Source organism: Dama dama, chromosome 1 (assembly GCF_033118175.1).
Source record: "Dama dama isolate Ldn47 chromosome 1, ASM3311817v1, whole genome shotgun sequence".
Lineage (NCBI taxonomy): Eukaryota > Metazoa > Chordata > Mammalia > Artiodactyla > Cervidae > Dama > Dama dama.
Window position 1 is genome coordinate 78435999 of NC_083681.1, and position 21388 is coordinate 78457386.

A 21388-nucleotide genomic window follows, 5' to 3' on the forward strand; every position below is an offset into this window, starting at 1 on the left:
TCATGACAATAAAGATACTTACAGACAGGGTCCAAAGGTACTGTAACAAGTAAAATTAATGTTCTTGGAGGATGCAATCATGTGCTTTTTAATTTAATTTTTTATATTTTATTTCATTGATTTATTTTAAAAAGTTAAATTTTTCTATCTTTATAATGTTAAAATTAATAAATAAAATTTGTATATATTTCCAGTGTGCAAATATGATATTCTGATATACATGTATAAAGGTAAAATATTATCAGAATCACCTAATTAACATATCCATCAACTCACAGGGATAGTTTTTTTTTTGTTTGTTTTTTCCTTTTGTGCTAGCACTTTCTTAATAAAGAAAATCACAGTACATTAAAGAAAGGACAAATAAAATACATGGGTCTAAGATAAGAGACTCTGGTTCACATTTTGATTTAATTCCCAAAAATTCTCACTTTGAATACTAGAATGAATAAAAATAATACAGGGCGGAGCAGGTGTTCTTTTAAATACGTTGTTCAGTGATGAGACATTCCAAAGGCTGATCTGCTAGTGTTTGTATTTAATTGACTTTTCATACATGTGAATATTCATACTATTCATACATGTGAAGTGGGCGTTCAGGTATATGTGAGGTACATATGCATGTTTAAGCTAAGAGGTAAAATTGACACCCTGGTACGTAGGGTGTCTGCCAGAACATTAAGAACTTTTATACAGGATCTCTGTGCCCCTTGAGTATTCATGGCGTCCATTGAGCAGTCATGTAAAGAACTGGGTCATCCTGCGTCAGGGCTCCTTGTTGAGTTTTCAGTCTGGACGTGTCCATATGGGTATCCTGAATGTTGACCTCTTGGTCAGTGTGATGCTTCTGTGTAGCTCTGGTTTGAAGACATTGCCCAGGACAGGTCTCCCATCTCTTAGTCTAACGGGCAGAGAGAGAGATGTGCCCATTAGACCCTTTCTAAGTCTAATGAGAGAGATTAACCTGGATTGTGATCACTGGACAGTGTCCTGTATGGTTCTCATGGGTTGTGATCAGTGGTTCAGGTGTTTTGATGCTTTTCTTTGTTGCCTGCCAGCTGGAGAGCACCTTGGGCATCGTCAGTTGTTTTTCAGTAGAACAGTGTGTCTTCTCTCTAAACATACGCTTCTTCATCACACCCATCAAGCATGTTAGGGAATTGGCACATTTGTCTTTACCATACTCTGACTTTGATGCAGTGCTTTATAGCTTATAGGAGGCTCATTTGTGTTTTCCCTGGGTCATCAGCCTTTCTCTGAGGCAGTCATACGTGGAAGAGATTCATCCCACAGGTGAGAAACTGGGGGCCCATAAATGTCAAGTGACTTTCCAAGGCCTCACAGATTGTCAGTGTTGGCACAGGGACTAGGTCTTCTGCTCATGACATTTAGATGACGCCCGGTTCTTAGGTTTGGTGGCCCTAAACTTTAATCCCACAAAGTTTCATCTTATTGATTATCATAAAATCATTTTCATTTGGGAACCACCTTTTGTTGTGACATTCTTATTGATCACAGTGGGAAAAACTTCAGGTTGCTATTTGGGGCTGAGTTTTTTCTAAATATTATTCAGAGTAGAACTGAGTCGACATTCTTTGCTCTGGGAGCTCCTGGTGGAATCTTGAGTTTGGGGGTGAGTCCAGGATGACTCAGGACTTGGTGGGAGTGGGCAAGTGAGGGAGGTCTGCTGTGGCACTGCCCCCTCTGTCTGCTCCCAGGACGGCTGGGGAAGAGGCAGAGTTGGATGTGATCTGAGTACTGGACTTGGACGAGCTTCCTGGGATGGTGGAGGGCAGCTCTTGTTTAGGAGCAGATAATTAACAGGGTAGTGAAACGCTGATTTTTGTGTGTGTGTAACCTTTGCTAGCCTTTATTATGACTCAGACTTCCTTTTCCAAGTCTAGTGTCAGAATACATTATAGAGGAGCAAAGAGAAGAAATATTCTTTGATAGTGAAGTATTTTAGAGAAAAGTGAAGCATTCTACCTCGATAAATATTTTTAATTTTTAAAAATGGGAAGTCTTGGACATAGCTAAGAATAGAGAGAAGTCTGGTGAAACCCTCTTCCTGCCCCCAAGCCACTGCTCAGTTTCCAAAGTCCTGGTTCACTTGTAAACTCCCTGTTCCCCACCCCTAGATTACTTTTGAAGCACATACCTGACATATCATGTCACCCATAAATATTTCAGTGTATATCTCTAGAAGATAATTCTTTTTAAAACATTAATAATTTTTTTAAACTGTAGGAACACACAGCAATAAAGAGCATAAGTATTTGTACTTTCTACCTTGAGATTTCAAAATACAGAGTGCATGAGACTCTTAGGCTGGTCACATTACTGTCCTTGGTGATAGCAACTTGATTATTGTCAAATTGTCAAAGGTAGCACTTGCAGTATCTTTTTTGTAATCTGCTTATGAAGGAAGCATTTTGAATTATTTAAGTGGGTTATCTGAATTTCTAATAGAAGTAGTTCCCATTTATAATACAGACGGCTTTTGTGTCCCTCTCTTTAGCAATGTCATGGTGTATTTGGTTCTCATTACCTCATCGGGTGATAGATCAGGTGTGGTGTAATACAATACAGTGTTGGCAGGAATTGAAAGGAGAAAGAACTACAGCGGCGCTTTCTGGTTGTGTGTTCTTGACCAGGAATTTATAGTCAGATGTGCCCAGGCACTGGTTGTCAAGTTGCAAGAGCTTATCTTTAAGGCCTCGACCATCTCTGAAGATGCCTCGTGGACGTGACCCTTTCATGAAGAAGGACAGATGCTTTTGTAGTTATCACCAACTTATCATAAAGAAGAAATTGTGAAATAAACTGTACTGTAAAATAAGAAAAAAAGAAAATCACAGTACATTAAAGAAAGGACAAATGAAATACATGGGTCTAAGATAAGAGACTCTGGTTCACATTTTGATTTAATTCCCAAAAATTCTCACTTTGAATACTAGAATGAATAAAAATAACTGGGGTAGTGTTTATAACCTTTTAAAAATTGTCTGCTCAAACAGCTAGGGTAGCTCTAATGTATAAGGAATCTGTTCATTTGTTGTGTGTTAGTCGCTCAGTCATGTCTGACTCTTTGCAACCCCATGGACTGTAGACCACCAGGCTCCTCTGTCCACAGAAATCTCCAGGCAGGAATACTGGAGTGGATAGCCATTCCCTTCTCCAGGGGATTTTCCCCACCCAGGGACTGAACCCAGTTCTCCCACATTGCAGGCAGATTCTCTATCATGAGCTACCAGAGAAGCCCTGAGTAAGTACAAAAGATGAAGCATTTTGTTAGCACAGAGTCCATGCAAAATACTGGATCTGTGTATACAAGCTGATGAAGAAAGCAAAATATACATGACGAAAGGTCACTTAACCCTAGAGTGTATCAGTCGTCTCTAACCTAGGTTATCATTGCTATGAATTTTCAAAATATTTATGTCACTTTAGTAAATGACTGTATACACACAATCCTTCAAGCTAGGCTTCAGCAGTACTTGAATCAAGAACATTCAGATTATAAGCTGGGTTTAGAAAAGGCAGAGAAACAAAAGATCAAATTGCCAAGGGAAATTCCAGGAAAAAAAAAAACAAACATCTATTTCTGCTTCATTGATTAACTGAAAGCCTTTGCCTATGTGGATCACAACAAATTGTGGAAAATTTTTAAAGAGATGATAATGCCAGACCACCTGACCAGTCTCCTTAGAATCCTGTATGAGATTTAACAAGCAACAGTTAGAACCTTACATGGAACAACTTACTGGATCAATGTTGGGGAAGAAGTACAACAAGGCTTCGTATTATCATCCTCTTTATTTAACTTATATGCAGAGCACATCACATGAAATGCCAAGCTGGATGTTACAAGCTGGAATCAAGATTGCTGGGAGACATATCAACAACCTCAGATAATAAGCAGATGATACCACTCTACTGGCAGAAAGCAAAGAACTAAAGAGCCTCTTAATGAGGGTGAAAAAGGAAAGTGATAAAGCTGTTGTTTTATTTTGTTTTGTTTTGTTTTTGTTTTGTTTTGTTTTTTTCATTTATTTTTATTAGTTGGACGCTAATTACTTTACAATATTGTAGTGGTTTTTGTCATATATTGACATGAATCAGCCATGTATTTGCATGTATTCCCCATCCCGATCCCCCCTCCCACCTCCCTCTCTACTCGATCCCTCTGGGTCTAAAACTCAACATTCAAAAAATAAAGATCATGGCATCCATTCCCAACATTTCATGGCAACTAGAAGAAAAAGTAGAAACAGTGACAGATTTTCTCTTCTTGGGCTCCAAAATCATTGCAGACAGTGACTTCAGCCATGAAATTAAAAGATGTTTGCTCCTTGGAAGAAAAGCTATGACAAACCTAGATAGTGTATTGAAAAACAAAGACGTCACTTTACTGACAAAGGTCCATATAGTCAAAGCTGTGGTTTTTCCAGTAATCATGTATGGATGTAAGAGTTGGACCATAAAGAAAGCTGAGCACCAAAGAACTGATTCTTTCAGATTGTGATGCTGGAAAAGACTTTTTAGCGTCCCTTGGTCTGCAAGGAGATCAAACCAGTCCATCCTAAAGGAAATCAACCCTGAACATTCAGTGGAAGGACTGATGCTGAGGCTGAAGCTCCAATACTTTGGCCACCTGATGTGAAGAGCAGACTCAATGGAAAAGACCCTGATGCTGGGAACGATTGAGGGCAAAAAGAGAAGAGGGTAGCAGAGGATGTGAGGGTAGGATAGCGTTCCTGACTCAATGGACATGAACTTGGGCAAACTCTGGCAGATAGTGAGGGATAGGGAGGTATGGTGTGTTGCAGCCCCTGGAGTGTCAAAGAGTCAGACACAACTTAGTGATCGAAAAATAGCAACAACAAGAATATGACCAAATAACTCATTTTTCTTGACTCTGCTAATCCTAAATAAACTTTTATCAGGAGGCCAACATAAACCAAAACTAACTATAGCGTGTGACTCTGTCAGGGGAGACTCAGAGTTAGCCAGTAGTCTTCTCATAGTTTTTAATTTAAATATCTTCCAAAATCCACACTGTATCCTTGAGATAGAAGATATTAACTCAATCTGACTGATTTAATTCTGAGAGGCACACTTTATTTTCTATATTGCATATGTTCTTGAAATAACTCGTTCTGTTATAATCATAAGCTTATTCCCTTTCTTTCCTCTTGTCTAATCTGCACATTGTTCATGGTTTAGTATTCTTTACCTTTAGTACAATGCCTGCTTGAACATATATATCACTAATTTTTGGTCCATTATACTCCATTTTTACTAATAAATACTTTTTTTAACCTCTTCAAGTCTGAATTTGACCAAAAATTTGGTATGATTTTCCTTATTTCTAAATAATATAGATTCCAATGTGATCTTGAAAATCACTTGAGACTTAATCATCTGACTACCATGTTTATTCAGGTGACGTGGAGAAGAGTACTGGGACATATGAAAGGAAGCATTTTATCCTGAAAAAGATGAAACAATATGGTAAAGATTTTTATTTTTGATGCTTTCATTGGACTGACAGAGCATTATACAATGATTTTGGACCCACATTTTCAACTTGTATTAAGATATCAGTTGGGAATTTTGCATCGATTAGTAAAAGTTCTCCTCAGAGCATCTTTCACTTCTTTGTTCCTTAGACCATAGATCAGCGGATTGAGCATGGGGATCACCAGAGTGTAAAACACAGAGGCCATCTTATCAACAGCAAAAGTATGGCCGGACTTGGGCTGCAGGTACATGAACAGTAACGTTCCATAGAACACGACCACCGCTGTCAGATGGGAGCTACAGGTGGAGAGGGCTTTGTACCTCCCCTTAATTGAGTTCATTCTGAGAATGGCCACGAGAATGAACATGTAGGACACAAGAACAATCAAGAGGGAACAGAGCAAATTGCAGCCTGAAAAGATCAAGATGATCAGTTCTAACTCATGTGTGTCAGAACAGAGCAGAGATATCAGAGGGACAGAGTCACAGTAAAAATAACTGATGACATTAGAGCCACAGAAGGACAATTTAAATAACTTAATGGTGAGAAGTAGCGACACGAAGATGCTGTAGAGGTAGGGAGGAAGCACCAGCCCCCAACACACTTTCTGTGCCATGATGACCACGTAGAGAAGAGGTTTGCAGATGGCTACATAGCGGTCATAGGCCATTGCTGATAGAATGAAGAGTTCAGTGATAATAAAAATCTCAAAGAACGCCAGTTGGGTAGCACACCAATTGTAGGATATCGTATTTTTGTGCACCACAAAGTTGACCATCATTTTTGGACCAATAACAGTGGAGTAACCAAGATCAGTAATTGACAAATGTCTAAGGAAAAAGTACATAGGAGTGTGTAGCTTGGAGTCCAAATGGGTCAGGATAATCATGCCCAGATTGCCTGTCACTGTGACCAAGTAGATGACCAGGAAGATTCCAAAGAGAGGCGCCTGAAGCTCAGGACTGTCTGTGATCCCTGTGAGAACAAATTCAGTCACCTTGTGCTTGGCGGTATGATTGTGTTTCTCCATGGGGTCCATCTTGGCTACCTGGGTATAAAATCATTACTTTGTATTTGCAATGCTATCATCTAGGAGAATTTAATACATGATATGTGAGTCATTTTCTTTGTCTAAAATTATAAATACAGATTCATCTTCCCATCAGGTCAAGACCACACCTACCTAGATTCACATTGTAATGTAAGTGCATAATGATCAGCTTTTTAAATTGTTATGTAAGTTCTGATATTAACCTTTTCATTGCTGAGACGATAGATTTCAAAGATACACATCTCAAATAAACATATTTCTAGCTAAACAATTAGATAAGTAGCTGGGCTTTCCTATCCATGAAATTCCCTTTTGAGAAAGCCCTGAATGATATAAGTAACTGCCAGCTTGATTAACCCTGCTTTTCCCTTTCTGAATTTAATAATTCCTGCTCTTATGTTTTAAATTAACCAATAATAATTTACTTTACAGTAAATCCCCACCCTTGATCACAATAAAGGCAGAACCATGCTGTCCTCCCTTACGCTCATTCTTTCTCTCTTCCTCCCCTCAACCTCTCTGTGTGGCCTTGGGTGTGTCATGTACCCTCCAGAATGTGAGTAACAAGACTTGATTTTCAAAGTTACCTGATACTGAGATGCATCTTGCAATCATAAAAGAGTCACAAGTGCTGGTCCAGCCACAGCACTAGCTCTGACCAGGGAAATGTCTGTGCAGCTCACCACAAATAATAGGGCCCACTTGAATGCCCACAGGCAGTCCTGGTTGATAGAATCACTATCAACAGGCTGAGATCAACACAAAACACATTCATTGAAACTTTGGGAAATTGTGCTTTAAAGAGACAAGACATTTTGAAATGATTGTTTTGATAGTTTCTATGGCCTACTTGTTTTTACATGGTCTTTTAAAATTTATCAAAAGATCTGTCTATTATATTTGAACTTTTTTAAAATGTTCAGATAATTTTTAAGACAAACATCTACACTCAAACAATAAACCTTATATTATTGACAATAGTCTTATCTGTTCAAAGTTGCAAGGCATAATAAAAAGGCTGTTGGTAGACTGATGAATTATGTAATGAGTACAAACCCTGGCAATTAAACATAAATTTCAATGTTTTTCACTGACTATAACCTCAGCTTGTTTATCCAATACAAAATCCAATGCTATAATGTTTTAATTTTCAAATTTTGCTATTAATATCTTAATCCTCATTTGCCATATTGATTGTTTTTAACAATTGAATCACCTTTAATGGTCTTCCAATCACACATCCCTCTTCTGAAAAAAAAGGGCTTGAACATTCTGATTATTTATGAATCTGGTTATTTATGGAGATCCATGTAAATAGATCCACTGGGAAGAAGAATACAAATGAATACCAAGCACTGATAGGGAACTGATAATTAGCGGGGACTTTGCATGTATTAAGTCACACGATCCATACAACAACTCTAGAAAATAAATAGCACGGTCATCCCTGGTACTTGTGGGGAGTTGGTTCCGGCATCCACTGAAGACAGCAAAATCTACAGATGCTACAGTCCCACAGTCCACCTTCCTTATCCACTGGGGGTTCTCTATCTATAGATTTGGCCAACCATCACTGGTAAACATAGTGGTGTAGATGCTGAGAAAATTAAAAAAAAAAAAATCTGCATATAAGTGGACCCATATAGTCCAAAACGTGTTGTTCAAGGGTCAACTATATGAGCATAATCCATTTACATGTCAAGAATAAAGTAACTTAATCAAGATCACCCAGACAATAACTGGCAGAATTAGGATTCAAATAAAATTAACTTTCTTCAGGAGATATTCTCACAAACATGGCATTCTTCTGTTCTATCATGGTCATCCTGAGTACACAGGCAATGAAAAATGGAGAAGGGGAGGCACCCGGTAAGCAAGGATAGAAAAAGATCCTTGTTAAAATAGATGGTAGAACTTTAAGTTCGTTTGGAAAACTAAGATAGTCTAAATGCATTGCATCAGAGTCCATACAAAAGGTCTGTCCCATACATCATTAATCTTGTTGGTCAGAAAAGTATACTGAAAGGGAAGAAACAGTTTTGCAGAGCATAATGCCTTCAAGATCTTTGGTGATGACTGGGTTTAATCTGTACGCCCTGAGAAATTTGCAGGCCAGTGTTTTCTACTTACCTTACTGAAGAATTTGCTTTGACTTTCTGTTTTAATCCTCATTGGCTATTGCAGAATGTTTTTAAGTGTTTTTCTATCCCTTTGAGACTCATTTTGTTAAAATTTTGATCTCATTCAAAGATTAAAAAAAGAAAACATTGAACATAATTACCTTAGGGAGAGTGCCTTGGATATCTGTTATTCTCCAAATGTCTCATTAGGAAAAGTCAAAAGTATTTCATTCCCTGGTCTAATTGAACAAACTATGCAGTATCACTAAACATTGGAAAACATAAATATACTTTTGTCAGCATCTCAGTTACACAATTTAATGCACATATTAGGTATGTTGCACGTGCACACAGTATATGAGTAAGTGAAAAATGACTTTGAAGAAAAAGATTATGCAATATTTGATAACATAGCATTCATTAACCAAGAATTTTTTGATGGATATATAATTATAGGTTGACACAAAACAATGTTTTATGACATATTGTTTCTGCAAAAAGATCAGTGATAACTCTTTTATTTACGTGTTCATCTTCATGTATATCTTTCATTTCTATGTCATTAATGCTTTTATCTTCAGTTTTCAGAAACTTGACATGGCATGCCTTGGTGTAATTTCCTTTCTGTTTATCCTGCTTAGAATTATTTTAGCTCTTTATATCTTAGGATTATCTTTTATAAAGTTTGGAAAAAATTCTGGCCAATATTTCTCTCATTGGTTTTCCAATCATATATAATCTTTTCTTTCCACTTTCCTACACTTAAATATACAGTATTTAGGTTGCTATTGTTCTACAGATCACTGAAACTATTTCCGTGGTGTTTATTCAGAATTTTAGCTTTTCTCTTTGAGTACCATTTATTGTGATGTGTTTAAGTATAGCTATCATTTCTTTTTCAGTACACAATATGCTGTTATGTTCATTCAATAAATATTTTGTTTCCCAGTTTAGTGTTTTTATTAAATGATTCAATATTTGTAACATATTTATAATATGTTTTAAAGTCCTTGCCTGTTAATTATATCTTCACTGACATTTCAGGATCTGTTTTAATTATCTCCTGGTTGGGGGTCACATGTTCTTGCCTTTCACATTTGTCTAGTATTTGTGACTAGATTCTAAATACTGTGAAGAAATACAGAATAATGAGTGCTGCAATTTTCTGTTGTCTTCCTAAAAGAACGTTAAATGTTTTAAACAAGAATCAACTAGCTCCTTTTGAGTCTTGTTTTCTAACTATGTGAGTCCAAAGTAGTTTTCATAATACCTCTGAGATCTCGACTGGATGCCCAGGTATGGAACAAGGATTTCACTCTCTGGCTGTTTGGAACACTGATGTCTTCTTGTTCTGTGTGATCTCTGGGATTGTTTACCTCACAATTCCGTGATCATTATTTTAACAGACTTGTGGTCTTTCATTGTAAGGCATGGCCAAATTAGTTTCAGTCACAAACTCAAGGAAATCTTGTAATGTAATTACTTTAAATGAAAATAGATTAAATTCCCCAAAGGTTGAGATGAGTAGAATGATTATTTAAAAAAAATTATGATCCAAAAGTCTGCTGTATGTAAGAGACTCACTCTATCTACACACAGTTGTTTATATTCAGGAAATACAGTGCAAAATGATTGAAAGGACACCTTCGTAGAAAACAAACAAAAAGCTTGGCAGAAACAAACACATGGTTTACTAAGTAGAGTTTGATAAGAGCTTCCTTTGGGATCTATTCGGGGTTCTGTGGAATCATTAAAGGAGACATTGAATCAACAGCAAGGAATGTGGGGAAGAGAGTGAGATTCCACTGAGATTTAAAGTATGAAAATTAACTGGACCCAAGGAAAACAATCTATTTCTCTGTGCATTTTAATGAACCTTTGCTCTGGAGCCAAGAAGAATGGTATTATATTTTTTTTTTAGAAATGTCATCAAGTGACATATGCCTCAATCATAGTTTGTTAAAATAATAATTCTTATTGGATTATTGGATATTAGACACTAAGTTTGCACTTATTCTTTAAGACCCTTTGGAAAGCATTTTTCACTTCTTTGTTCCTTAAGCTGTAGATCAAGGGGTGAAACATGGGAATCACTAAAGTATAAAACACAGAGGCCATTTTATCTGTATCAAAGGAGTGAGTGGAGTTGGGCTGCATATACATAAATAGTAGAGACCCATAGAACACAACCACCACCATCAGATGAGAACCGCATGTGGAGAAAGCTTTTTTCCTGCTCTCTGCAGAACACATTTGAAATACTGCTATCAGGATCAGTATGTAGGACATTAGGATGACCAAGAGGGAAGAGATCAAATTAAATGCTGAAAATAGTATGATCAACAATTCTATTTCTTGTGCATTTGAGCAGAGCATAAGTAACAAGGGAATGTCATCACAGTAGAAATGACTGATGACATTAGAGCCGCAAAAAGTCAGTGTAAAAATCTTAATAGTAAACATGAGTGCCTGAAAGCTACTGTAGAGATATGGAATGCCTACCAGCATATAACAAAGTCTCTGGGACATGATAACATTGTACAGCAGAGGGTTGTAGATAGCCAAGTAGCGGTCATAGGCCATGGCCGACAAGATAAAAAATTCACTGATAATGAACATAAGGAAGAAAGCCATTTGTGTGGCACATGCATAATAGGAAATAGTATTTTGATCCACAACAAAATTCACCAGCATCTTGGGACAAATGACAGTAGAATTACCAAGATCAATGAAAGCCAAGTGTTTGATAAAAAAGTACATAGGTGTGTGTAGCCGGGAATCCACTTCAGTTAAGATGATCATGCCCAGATTTCCCACCACTGTGATTTTTGTAGATGATGAGGAAGACCCCAAAAAGGGGAGCCTGAAGTTCAGGCTTTGTGACCCCCATCAGAATGAATTCAGTCAGTGATGATCGATTCTGTTGGTCCATTTAATCCAGTTAGCTTTTCTGGAAAGAAATAGGTTAGTTTTCCCGTGATGTCATTTAATTAAGTATAATACTTTTAGAGAGAGTAGATATTTTATTTCATGATAAGGGATAGAAAAGTAATTTCCATATCTTATTTTGAAACTAAAATAAATGACAGAATCTTCTACTTTCCAAAAAGAGGAAATCATGGAAAATCACATGCACTGTTACTACAGATTAAATAGAGTCAGTGATACATGGAAAATATCTGTTTATTAAAAAAAATTATCATTGAGGTATTAACATAGAAATATAGACTTTATTTCATCTATACAAGGATATCACATTTTTATTCAGTACACTTCCACTTTCATCTGAGAATTCTTTTGGACTTCTCAAATTGCACAATATAGTATATATTGTACAATTGTACAATACAAAGCATAACACCATAATTTTTAAAATGTTTCAGTGTTAAGTGCTGCCTTCTGCATGTCATAAAATTTACATGGGCTTCCCTGTTGGTTCAATTAGCAAAGAATCTGCCTGCAATGCAGAAGACCCAGGTTCGATCCCTGGGTGTAGAAGATGCTCTGGAGAAGGAAATGGCAACCCACTCCAGTATTCTAGCCTGGAAAATCCCATGGACAGAGGAGCCTCGTAGGCTACAGTCCATGGGATTGCAAAGAGTCAGATGCTTAGTGACTAAATCACCAATCAGTAAAAACAATTAGAACTTCTCTTAGCTTAATCCATCTGGATTCCCTTTCTCTTAGTTTCTTCTTAAGCAAAATCTGGAACACTGTAAGCATGACTTTCAATTGGAGGAGTAATTCAAGTTCAAAAATCTCAATCAGATAAAATATAGGATAAAATTATTATAATGTAATAGAATGCTCAACTTTAGTCTGAGACATCCAAATGGGCAAAGGCAGAAACTTCTATCAGGTGAAACTTCTGGATTCTGTCAATGAAAAAATTAATCAGTTGATCTAAGAATAGAAAATCTTATGTGAACCAGACTAAGGATTATGTGGAATTCCAGTTGAGCTAATTGAAATCCTGAAAGCTGATACTGTGAAAGTGCTGCACTCAATACGCCAGCAAATTTGGAAAACTCAGCAGTGGCCACAGGACTGGAAAAGGTCAGTTTTCATTCCAATCCCTAAGAAAGGCAATCCCAAAAAATGCTCAAACTACTGCACAATTGCGCTCATCTCACACACTAGAAAAGAAATGCTCAAAATTCTCCAAGCCAGGCTACAGCAATACAAGAACCATGAACTTCGAGATGTTCAAGTTGGTTTTAGAAAAGGCAGAGGAACCAGAGGTTAAATTGCCAACATCCACTGGGACATCGAAAAAGCAAAAGAGTTCCAGAAAAACATCTATTTCTGCGTTATTGACTATGCCAAAGCCTTTGATTGTGTGGATCACAATAAACTGTGGAAGATTCTTAAAGAGATAGGAATACCAGACCATCTGACCTGTCTCTTGAGAAACCTGTATACAGGTCAAGAAGCAATAGTTAGAACTGGACATGGAACAAAAGACTGGTTCCAAATAAGAAAAGGAGTACGTCAAGGCTGTATATTGTCACCCTACTGTTTTAACGTATATGCAGAGTACATCATGAGAAATGCTGGGCTGGAAGAAACAAAACCTTGAATCAATATTGCTGGGAGAAATATTAATAACCTCAGATATGCAGCTGACACCATCAAAATGGCAGAAAGTGAAGAAGAACTAAAAAAGTCTCTTGATGAAAGTGAAGGAGGAAAGTGAAAAAGTTAGCTTAAAGCTCAGCATTCAGAAAACTAAGATCATGGTATCTGGTCCCATCACTTCATGGCAAATAGATGGGGCAACAGGGGAAACAGTGGCTGATTTTATTTTGGGGGCTCCAAAATCACTGCAGATGGTGATTGCATCCATGAAATTAAAAAACGCTTACTCCTTGGAAGGAAAGTTATGACCAAAAAAGACAGCATATTTAGAAGCAGAGACAGTACTTTGCCAACAAAGGTCCATGTAGTCAAGGCTATGGTTTTTCCAGTGGTCATGTATGGATGTGAGAGTTGGATGGTGAAGAAAGCTGAGCACCGAAGAATTGATGCTTTTAACTGTGGTGTTGGAGAAGACTCTTGAGAGTCCCTTGGACTGCAAGGAGATCCAACCAGTCCATCTTATAGGAGATCTGTCCTGGGTGTTCATTGGTAGGACTGATGTTGAAGCTGAAACTCCAATACTTTGGCCACCTCATGCAAAGAGTTAACTCATTGGAAAAGACCCTGATGCTGGGAAGGATTGGGGGCAGGAAGAGAAGGGGACAACAGAGGATGAGATGGCTGGATGGCATTATCGACTCAATTGACATGGGTTTGTGTAGACTCTGGGAGTTGGTGTTGGACAGGGTGGCCTGGTGTGCTGTAATTCATGGGGTTGCAAAGAGTCAGACATGACTGAGCAATTGAACTGAACTGAACTGAACTGAAAGGATTATAACCCTGAAATAACCTCTCAGAAAGTTCTGGAATTGTTCTATCTTTTAAAGATCAAAGTGTAGTCAAATAATTTTCTGAGACTAAGAGCTGTTCATTGACTGATGTATTATTGACAGTGTAAACAAACCAGATCTACATGTACAGATAGCGGTGGACAAGGGGTCATCATGGTGAGCCCCTTACAAGAAGGAAGGTCATTTCCTAAGGATTTATCTTGCTGGTGCTAGGAGAATGTGTCTCTTTGTTATTGAGTAGATATTTCTGCTGATGGGAAGTTTGGTTGAGGCATAATAGAGATACACAGTGCACAGTAGAGGGGAGAGAGGATGCCAAAGGAAGAGAAACAACAATTATGCACACAATTCTCTGACTTGCCTTAGACTGCATTTTTATTTCATCAGAGCTGTCAGAGAGGAAGGCATTATCTTCTACCATCTTCCTAGGTTCTTTAGGCTGGTTGGTGGCTCTGAGAATTAAATTGCCATGAGACAGATTTGCAGGAAGAAATCAAATAAAAGTTGTATAACATGTATATATAGAAGCAACTCAGGAAAACTGAGTAGTTCATCAAAATGGCCAAAGTCTTTACCTTAAATACTGTCTTCAGCTAAAGACAAAAGAGGATGTTGAAGGTAGTGGTCTGGGACTTCAAAGGGGCAGGAGGGAATTAGCATGGAGATGGAAAAACAAATGCTTGATAAACTGATATCTGCTGGGTCCAGTAGAGACAGTAGTACAGAGTGGACTTGGATCTCTAGGCACTGCCTGCATTTCTCTGACTACACATAGCCAACTTTCTCTGCAGATATCAACAAGCCCTTCATCTAGTATTTTTTAGACAATCGGGGGGAAGATCAAAATTTCTTCTGGAGTCTTCTGCATCTTGATTGTTTTCAGCTGGAAATAATCCATGCCAAAGAGACATTTTGGGGGGCTGGGGGTCAAATATTGCTCCCTTACAAAGCCAATCGGAAGGTTAGCTGGAGTAAGAAGCCACTCAGTGGCACTTGCTAATTTTTAGTATTGATTTAGCCAGTTTGATTCAAAGACTAGGGATGCAATACTGGAGATTGCAGAGCCATTTCTACCCCTTTCTCCTAGCTGATGTTGTCTGCAGATTCCCCATTGAATCCCATTCTGCTTTCAGGCCCCTTCCCATTTTATAAATAAGACCCCAATGTTTCAGATTCTACTCTCAAGGTTTTCCTGCAGAATGGGAAACACACTGAGTTCAGTTCAGTTCAGTCACTCAGTCGTGTCCGACTCTTTGCGACCCCAGGACCACAGCTCGCCAGGCCGCCCTGTCCATCACCAGCTCTCGGAGTCCACCCAAACCCATGTCCATTGAGTCAGTGATGCCATCCAACCATCTAATCCTCCATCATCCCCTTCTCCTCACGCCCTCAATCTTTCCCAGCATCAGGGTCTTTTCCAATGAGTCAGCTTTTTGCATGAGGTGGCCAAAGGATTGGAGGTTCAGCTTCAGCATCAGTCCTTCTAGTGAACACCCAGGACCGATCTCCTTCAGGATGGACTGGCTGGCTCTCCTTGCAGTCCAAGGGACTCTCGAGAGTCTTCTCCAACACCACAGTTCAAATCGTCAATTCTTCTGCACTCAGCTTTCTTTATAGTCCAACTCTCACATCCATACATGACCACTGAAAAAACCATAGCCTTGACTACACAGACTTTTGTTGGCAAAGTAATGTCTCTGATTTTTAATATGCTGTCTAGGTTGGTCATAACTGAGTTAAGGCAATCCAAAATTCCAGCACCCTTTGAAGTCTTCAGTGTTTGCTAAGAATTATTTTAGTGTTTACTGAATTGATCTCCATTTTCAGTGCCAGTGATTACCTCCCACTGAAGATGTCTTGATTCTTTTACCCTGTTCATTCTAGTATGAGGATTTACCCCATTAAGATACTTTGAAGTGTACAGTACAGTATTATTAACTATGTACACAATGGTGTACAGCATATCTTTATCCTATCCATCTTGCAAAGTTGTAATTTTATACCTGCTGATTAAAAGTTCCCCATATGATCCAACAACCTCACTTCTAGTTCTACTAGAACTAGCAGCTGCTAGAATCTTAAAGAGGTATTGATATCCTGTCCATTCTTCTATTTCAGGAAAGAATATCTAAAGTCATTTTGGTGCAGCATTTTATGCACTTCCATTCAAGGAATTAAGGCATACAAAATGCAAAAATTATGCAAAAGAATGACTGACTTTTCAATCTTCAGACATGATGATAGCAGTTAGGAATTATCTGAGGGACAGGGCTTTCTCGGTAACTCTTAAATCATTCTATTTATTTGCCAGTCTACTTATTCAGTTTGTAAAACCTTTCCTGAATACAAGCAAGCAAACAAAAAAACACAAATCAAGTAGTAAGCAACCAGTAAGGGAAAAAAGCAGACAACTAAAAAATGTAAAATTTCATACATATGGCTTATCTTTATATATAAGGACTTGAAACTCTTAGTCACTTAGTTGTGACCGACTTTTTGCGAGCCCAAGGTCTATAGGCTGCCAGGCTCCTTTGTCTGTGGAATTCTCCAGGCAAGAATACTGGAGTGGGTAGCCATTCCCTTCTCCAGAGGATCTTCCTAATTCCGAGATCAAACCCTCCTGCATTGTAGGCATATTCTTTATCATATGAGCCACCAGGGAAATGCCATAAAGACTTATATCATTATTATACATTATTAAAATTGTTTTCATTTAAAATAGTGCAAATGTTTTAAAAATATTATAATATATAATACATAATTTAATGTTTTATTTTAAAATATTGCATTGGATATGTTTATATGAATAATAATTACCAAACAGTACAAAAGACATCTACTAAAAATTATTTTATATAATATTCAGATATAACTGGGCATCCTATATTTTATCTAGATGAATCTTAATGTTAATAGATTTTAATAGATGAGACCAGTGATGATTTTTTCGGATATTTCTAACTTTTTCATCCCATGAAATATCCAAATGTACTTTCACATTTTAGAAATCAAGTGAATATATTACTTCTAGTCAAGATCTAATATTCTAAAAATTCCATACTACTCCAGATAAAAAGAGAGATGATAATGTTTTTTTCAAGTAAGGAATTAGCTCTCAGTGACCATTAACAGTCATAAGAGTCCATGGTCAGAGGCCAGAAAATTTAGGAAATGACCAACACCCAGGTGATAATCAAAATTGACAACTTCTATCCACTCACCTTTAATGAAGAATTGGATTTTCTTCCCCAAAATTACTTTTTGTTTGGATAAGGAGAATGTATGCCTTTTCTCTTCCTCTGTGATGATCCCAGAGGAAATAGTATCATTTATTCAGATGATTACACCTAAATCATCTGAGCATTTATTAAAAATTGCCTGTGGTGACTGCTAATTATTCAAGATGATCTACGTATTCCCAATTGAAAAAAAAAAAAAAGTGCAAGGAAAGAAACCAAACAGCATAAATGATCTGTACAGCTCATGGAGAGCTCTGTAAAAGTACATATCCCCTCACACAGAGGCAGGGATTGAAGTAGCAATGAAAATTCTTCAGTCAGCTTTATTCCAGTAAAACTGGAACGATTACAAAACCCATGATGTTTTAAATGACATTATCATCATCACATACTTTTTTTTTTTCCTTTAAGTGTGTTAATCAAGTAAAAATATGTAGTGAACACTGGGTTAAAAACATATCATTTAATTTATGTGAGATTGGTATTATTTCCATATTCAGAGGACATCAAGTTTAGGAGAACTAGATAATTTGACCAAAGCCATATAGCTGATAACCAGATGCTTTGAAATTAAACCCTCATCTTTAAATGGATGATATATCCTTGTCTTGTCCTTCCATATGACCAACCATAACAGTCACTGAGATGTAGTATCTTACTGTGATGATTGTCTCAACTGTAGTGTGGCCTGAGCTGAGATTCAACCATGCTTGGATAATGTTCACTACAACCTCATCAAGAATAAAATCTAATATAAAATATTATATTTCCTCTCATAAATTTTATCCATGCCCTCTTCCTCCATGATTTCTGTACATACAATAATTGAGGGAAATTCATATACAGTTAAAGATGGATCTAAATTGTACAAATGGATAAGTACTGGAAAATGTTTTATTTCTTCTTAATACCTAAATCAATAGATAGAACACTTTCAACACCAAAGAAATTTCTCTGATGCTTTATACACCCTACCTAGACCATTTCCATCATAGGGAAATTTTCCTCACCCCTTAACACGTCAAACAAAATCCTTCCACCTCCAGCAACTGCTGCTCTGGTTTCTTTCCATAAACTTATTATCCCTGTTTCTGAATTTCATGTAAGTAAAATAAGGCAATATGTACTGTCATTCTGGTATCTTTCACTTAGTACAGGGATTTTGAAATTTATCTACATTGTGATTTTTATAGCTACATTGTATTCTAATACATACATGCGCCACCATTCTTTAACTACGGATGGATATTTGTGTTTTGGGCTATTATAAAAAGTCTAGTATAAACATTTCCATTCAACTATGTTTGTGGACAGATGAGTTGATTTCTCATGGTCAGATCTGAGTGAAATTACTGGATCATAAGATAAATGCATGTTTAATTTTATAAGAAATTTGAAACCTTCCAAAAACTTATTGTAGTCTTTTAAATTACCAACAAATATCCATGAGAGTTCCATTTTCTGCATATCTGTGCCTATATTTGATTAGAATTTTTAAAATTTTGAAATAGAAATTGGTGAAAAATTATTTCATTGTGATTTTTTTTGCTTGATGACTAACAATAATAAACACTTTTCTGTATAACCTGTCAGTCTTTTGTATATCTTCTTTTAAGACATCTACATTTTGGTTCATTTTAATTTGGTTGTTTTTCTTTTTGATCAATATATTTTTGAGATTTTATGTCTGTGCTAGATAAAACTATTTCTTCAGATTTTCCTCTATACATTTGACTGTTTTAGTCATTTGACCCAAGATCCTGCATAATACAAAGAAGAATTGTCCTGCCTCTAGGGAGGGCAGAAAACCCTTTCTCATGTTTCTCCTGTGTGATCAGGGGCTTCAGTCCTGTCAGACTCTGTGATCCCATGGATTGTAGTGGCCAGGCTCCTTGGTCCATGGGATTCTCCAGGCAAGAATACTGGAAAGGACTGCCATGCCCTCCTCCAGGGATCTTCCCAACCCAAGGATCAAACCCGCATTTCCTGTGTCTTCTGCGTTTCAGAGATTCTTTACCACTGAGTCACCAGGGAAAAGACTTAAATATAAAGGAGACTTGGGGATGAAGTGGGAAAGGGAGACTGAAAAGTTAAAGCCACAACTCAAAGTACGCAGAACTCTCTGAAGACTGAGAAGGGAGAAAAAGAAGAAAGAATCCATTTCTATTGCCCTTTCAAGGCTTGTTCAAATTTTCCTGTACATTTGCATGTCAAGAAATTTTGGATTTTATCTTGGATATTGTAATATCATGCTATGTCTGAATATTGTTGTATTTTTCTTAAGTGAGTTTATTTTTTTTTTCTTTTTTAAAATTAATTTATTTTAATTGGAAGCTAATTTCTTTACAATAGTGTGGTGGTTTTGCATACATTGACATGCATTAGTCATGGGTGTACATGGGTTCCCCATCCAGAACCCCCCTCCCACCTCCCTCACCTCCACCTCACAAATAAAATCAAGAGAGTTGATTTTATTTGTTTTTTCCTTTTAGCAGAAAACTAACATGCTTTGACTCAAACACTGTCTCATGCATTATAATACAAATACTGCTTCATATTTTTATCTTTGTCTAGCATATGGAGTCTGCATCACACTTTCATGGTTCAAGATCAGTGAACTTGGCAACTTGTGTACACAGGATATTAATCTCACCTTCCCTGGCTTTCTCCTTCGTAGAACTTCCTTGACTTCATCTCTCTCTCTCTCTCTTTTTTCTCCCCCTTTGACTATGTTTGTCTCACTTCTGTCTTTTTTGTTGTTCAGCTCAGAAAGACTGTGGGCTATTTACAAGGTATTCATTTGTTGCAAGATCAAGCCCTTCTCAAAATAGAATTTGTAAAAATCACTTTGTTTTGATTTGAGAAAATCACTTGTTCCATTAATGAATGTCTAATGCATTTCAGAATCTGCCTAATTTTCTGCCTTCAGTACTTTCAAGGTTGGCTTTTTTTTTTTTTTTTTCCCTCAGTTTTTAACTGTGATGTGATGGCTTATCAAAACTTACCTGGTCACTACCAGAAGCAGATAAAGAAAATGTATATTTCTTTAAGTTTCTAAATTATGTTTATGTCTGGCATAAAATTATTGTTTGCTATGTTTCCAGTGTTTTTAAATATGTTTGTCCATTTTCTTTGTGTGCATTTTCACAAAGTCTGTGTTTATTATTCTTTTTATCTCTGTATATAATGCATTTTTCTTAGTGTTGTTAAATGTCTACATTTTTAGTCATTTCTATTTAATCTCTTGGTACTTAAGTGCAAATAGTTCTATTGTTTTGTGTTTTATTCACTGTTATTTCTTCAATGTCTAATCTACTTTAAACAAATACACAGCAAAATGTTCATACTTGATACTCTACTGAATCCTAGTAACTCAATTTGGTTTTCTATTATAATTCTTAGTTCTAATTTTCATATTTACCTTTGCCTTTGGATTCTTAGAAATATTTATTACTGCTTTTAAAGTTCCTGTCTACCTATTCTGTGGCTTTCCTGGTAGCTCAGATGGTAAAGAATCTGCCTGCAAAGCAGGAGACGCAGGTTCAATCCCTGGGTTGGAAAGATACCCCGAAGGACATGGCAACCCACTCTAGTATTCTTACCTGGAAAATTCCATGGACAAAGGAGCCTGGCGGGCTGCAGTCCTTGGGGTCACAAAGGGTTAGACATGACTGAGTGACGAACACTTTCACTACCTATTCTATCATCTCTGTTATTCCTGGATCTAGAAATGATGATTTGTTTTTCTCATGGTTATGGAAAACATTTTTCTGCTTCTTCAACATGCAAATGTTTCTGTGGATGCTGGACATTGGGAAAATTTTTCAGTTGAATCCATACGTTTTTGTTTTTTCTCTCTTTCATCAAATTGTTGAGTTTTGTTTTACCAGTTTTACTTGCTTACTAATCTGCTTAATCCTTTTGAGAGTTCTGTTAGATGGAGTACAGTGGATTATTTCCTCTGGGGCAAGTTCTCTCTTCAGGTGTCTTTATTGAAAGCTCTAGATGTTCAATGACATTCTTCA

At 37.0% G+C, this 21388-nt stretch overlaps 2 protein-coding genes across 2 annotated transcripts; both read right to left on the reverse strand.

Annotated features, from left to right (window-relative positions):
- Positions 1-5603: 5603 nt before the first annotated feature.
- Positions 5604-6563, reverse strand: LOC133068126 (olfactory receptor 8K1). Its single transcript, XM_061159231.1, has one exon. It carries the CDS (start codon positions 6561-6563, stop codon positions 5604-5606), a length of 960 nt encoding a protein of 319 aa, XP_061015214.1.
- Positions 6564-10687: 4124 nt separating this feature from the next.
- Positions 10688-11627, reverse strand: LOC133056112 (olfactory receptor 8K5-like). The gene is given in 2 exon segments (XM_061141221.1): positions 10688-11524; positions 11526-11627. Coding segments are annotated over 2 exon segments (939 nt in total).
- Between the last annotated feature and the right edge of the window lie 9761 nt (positions 11628-21388).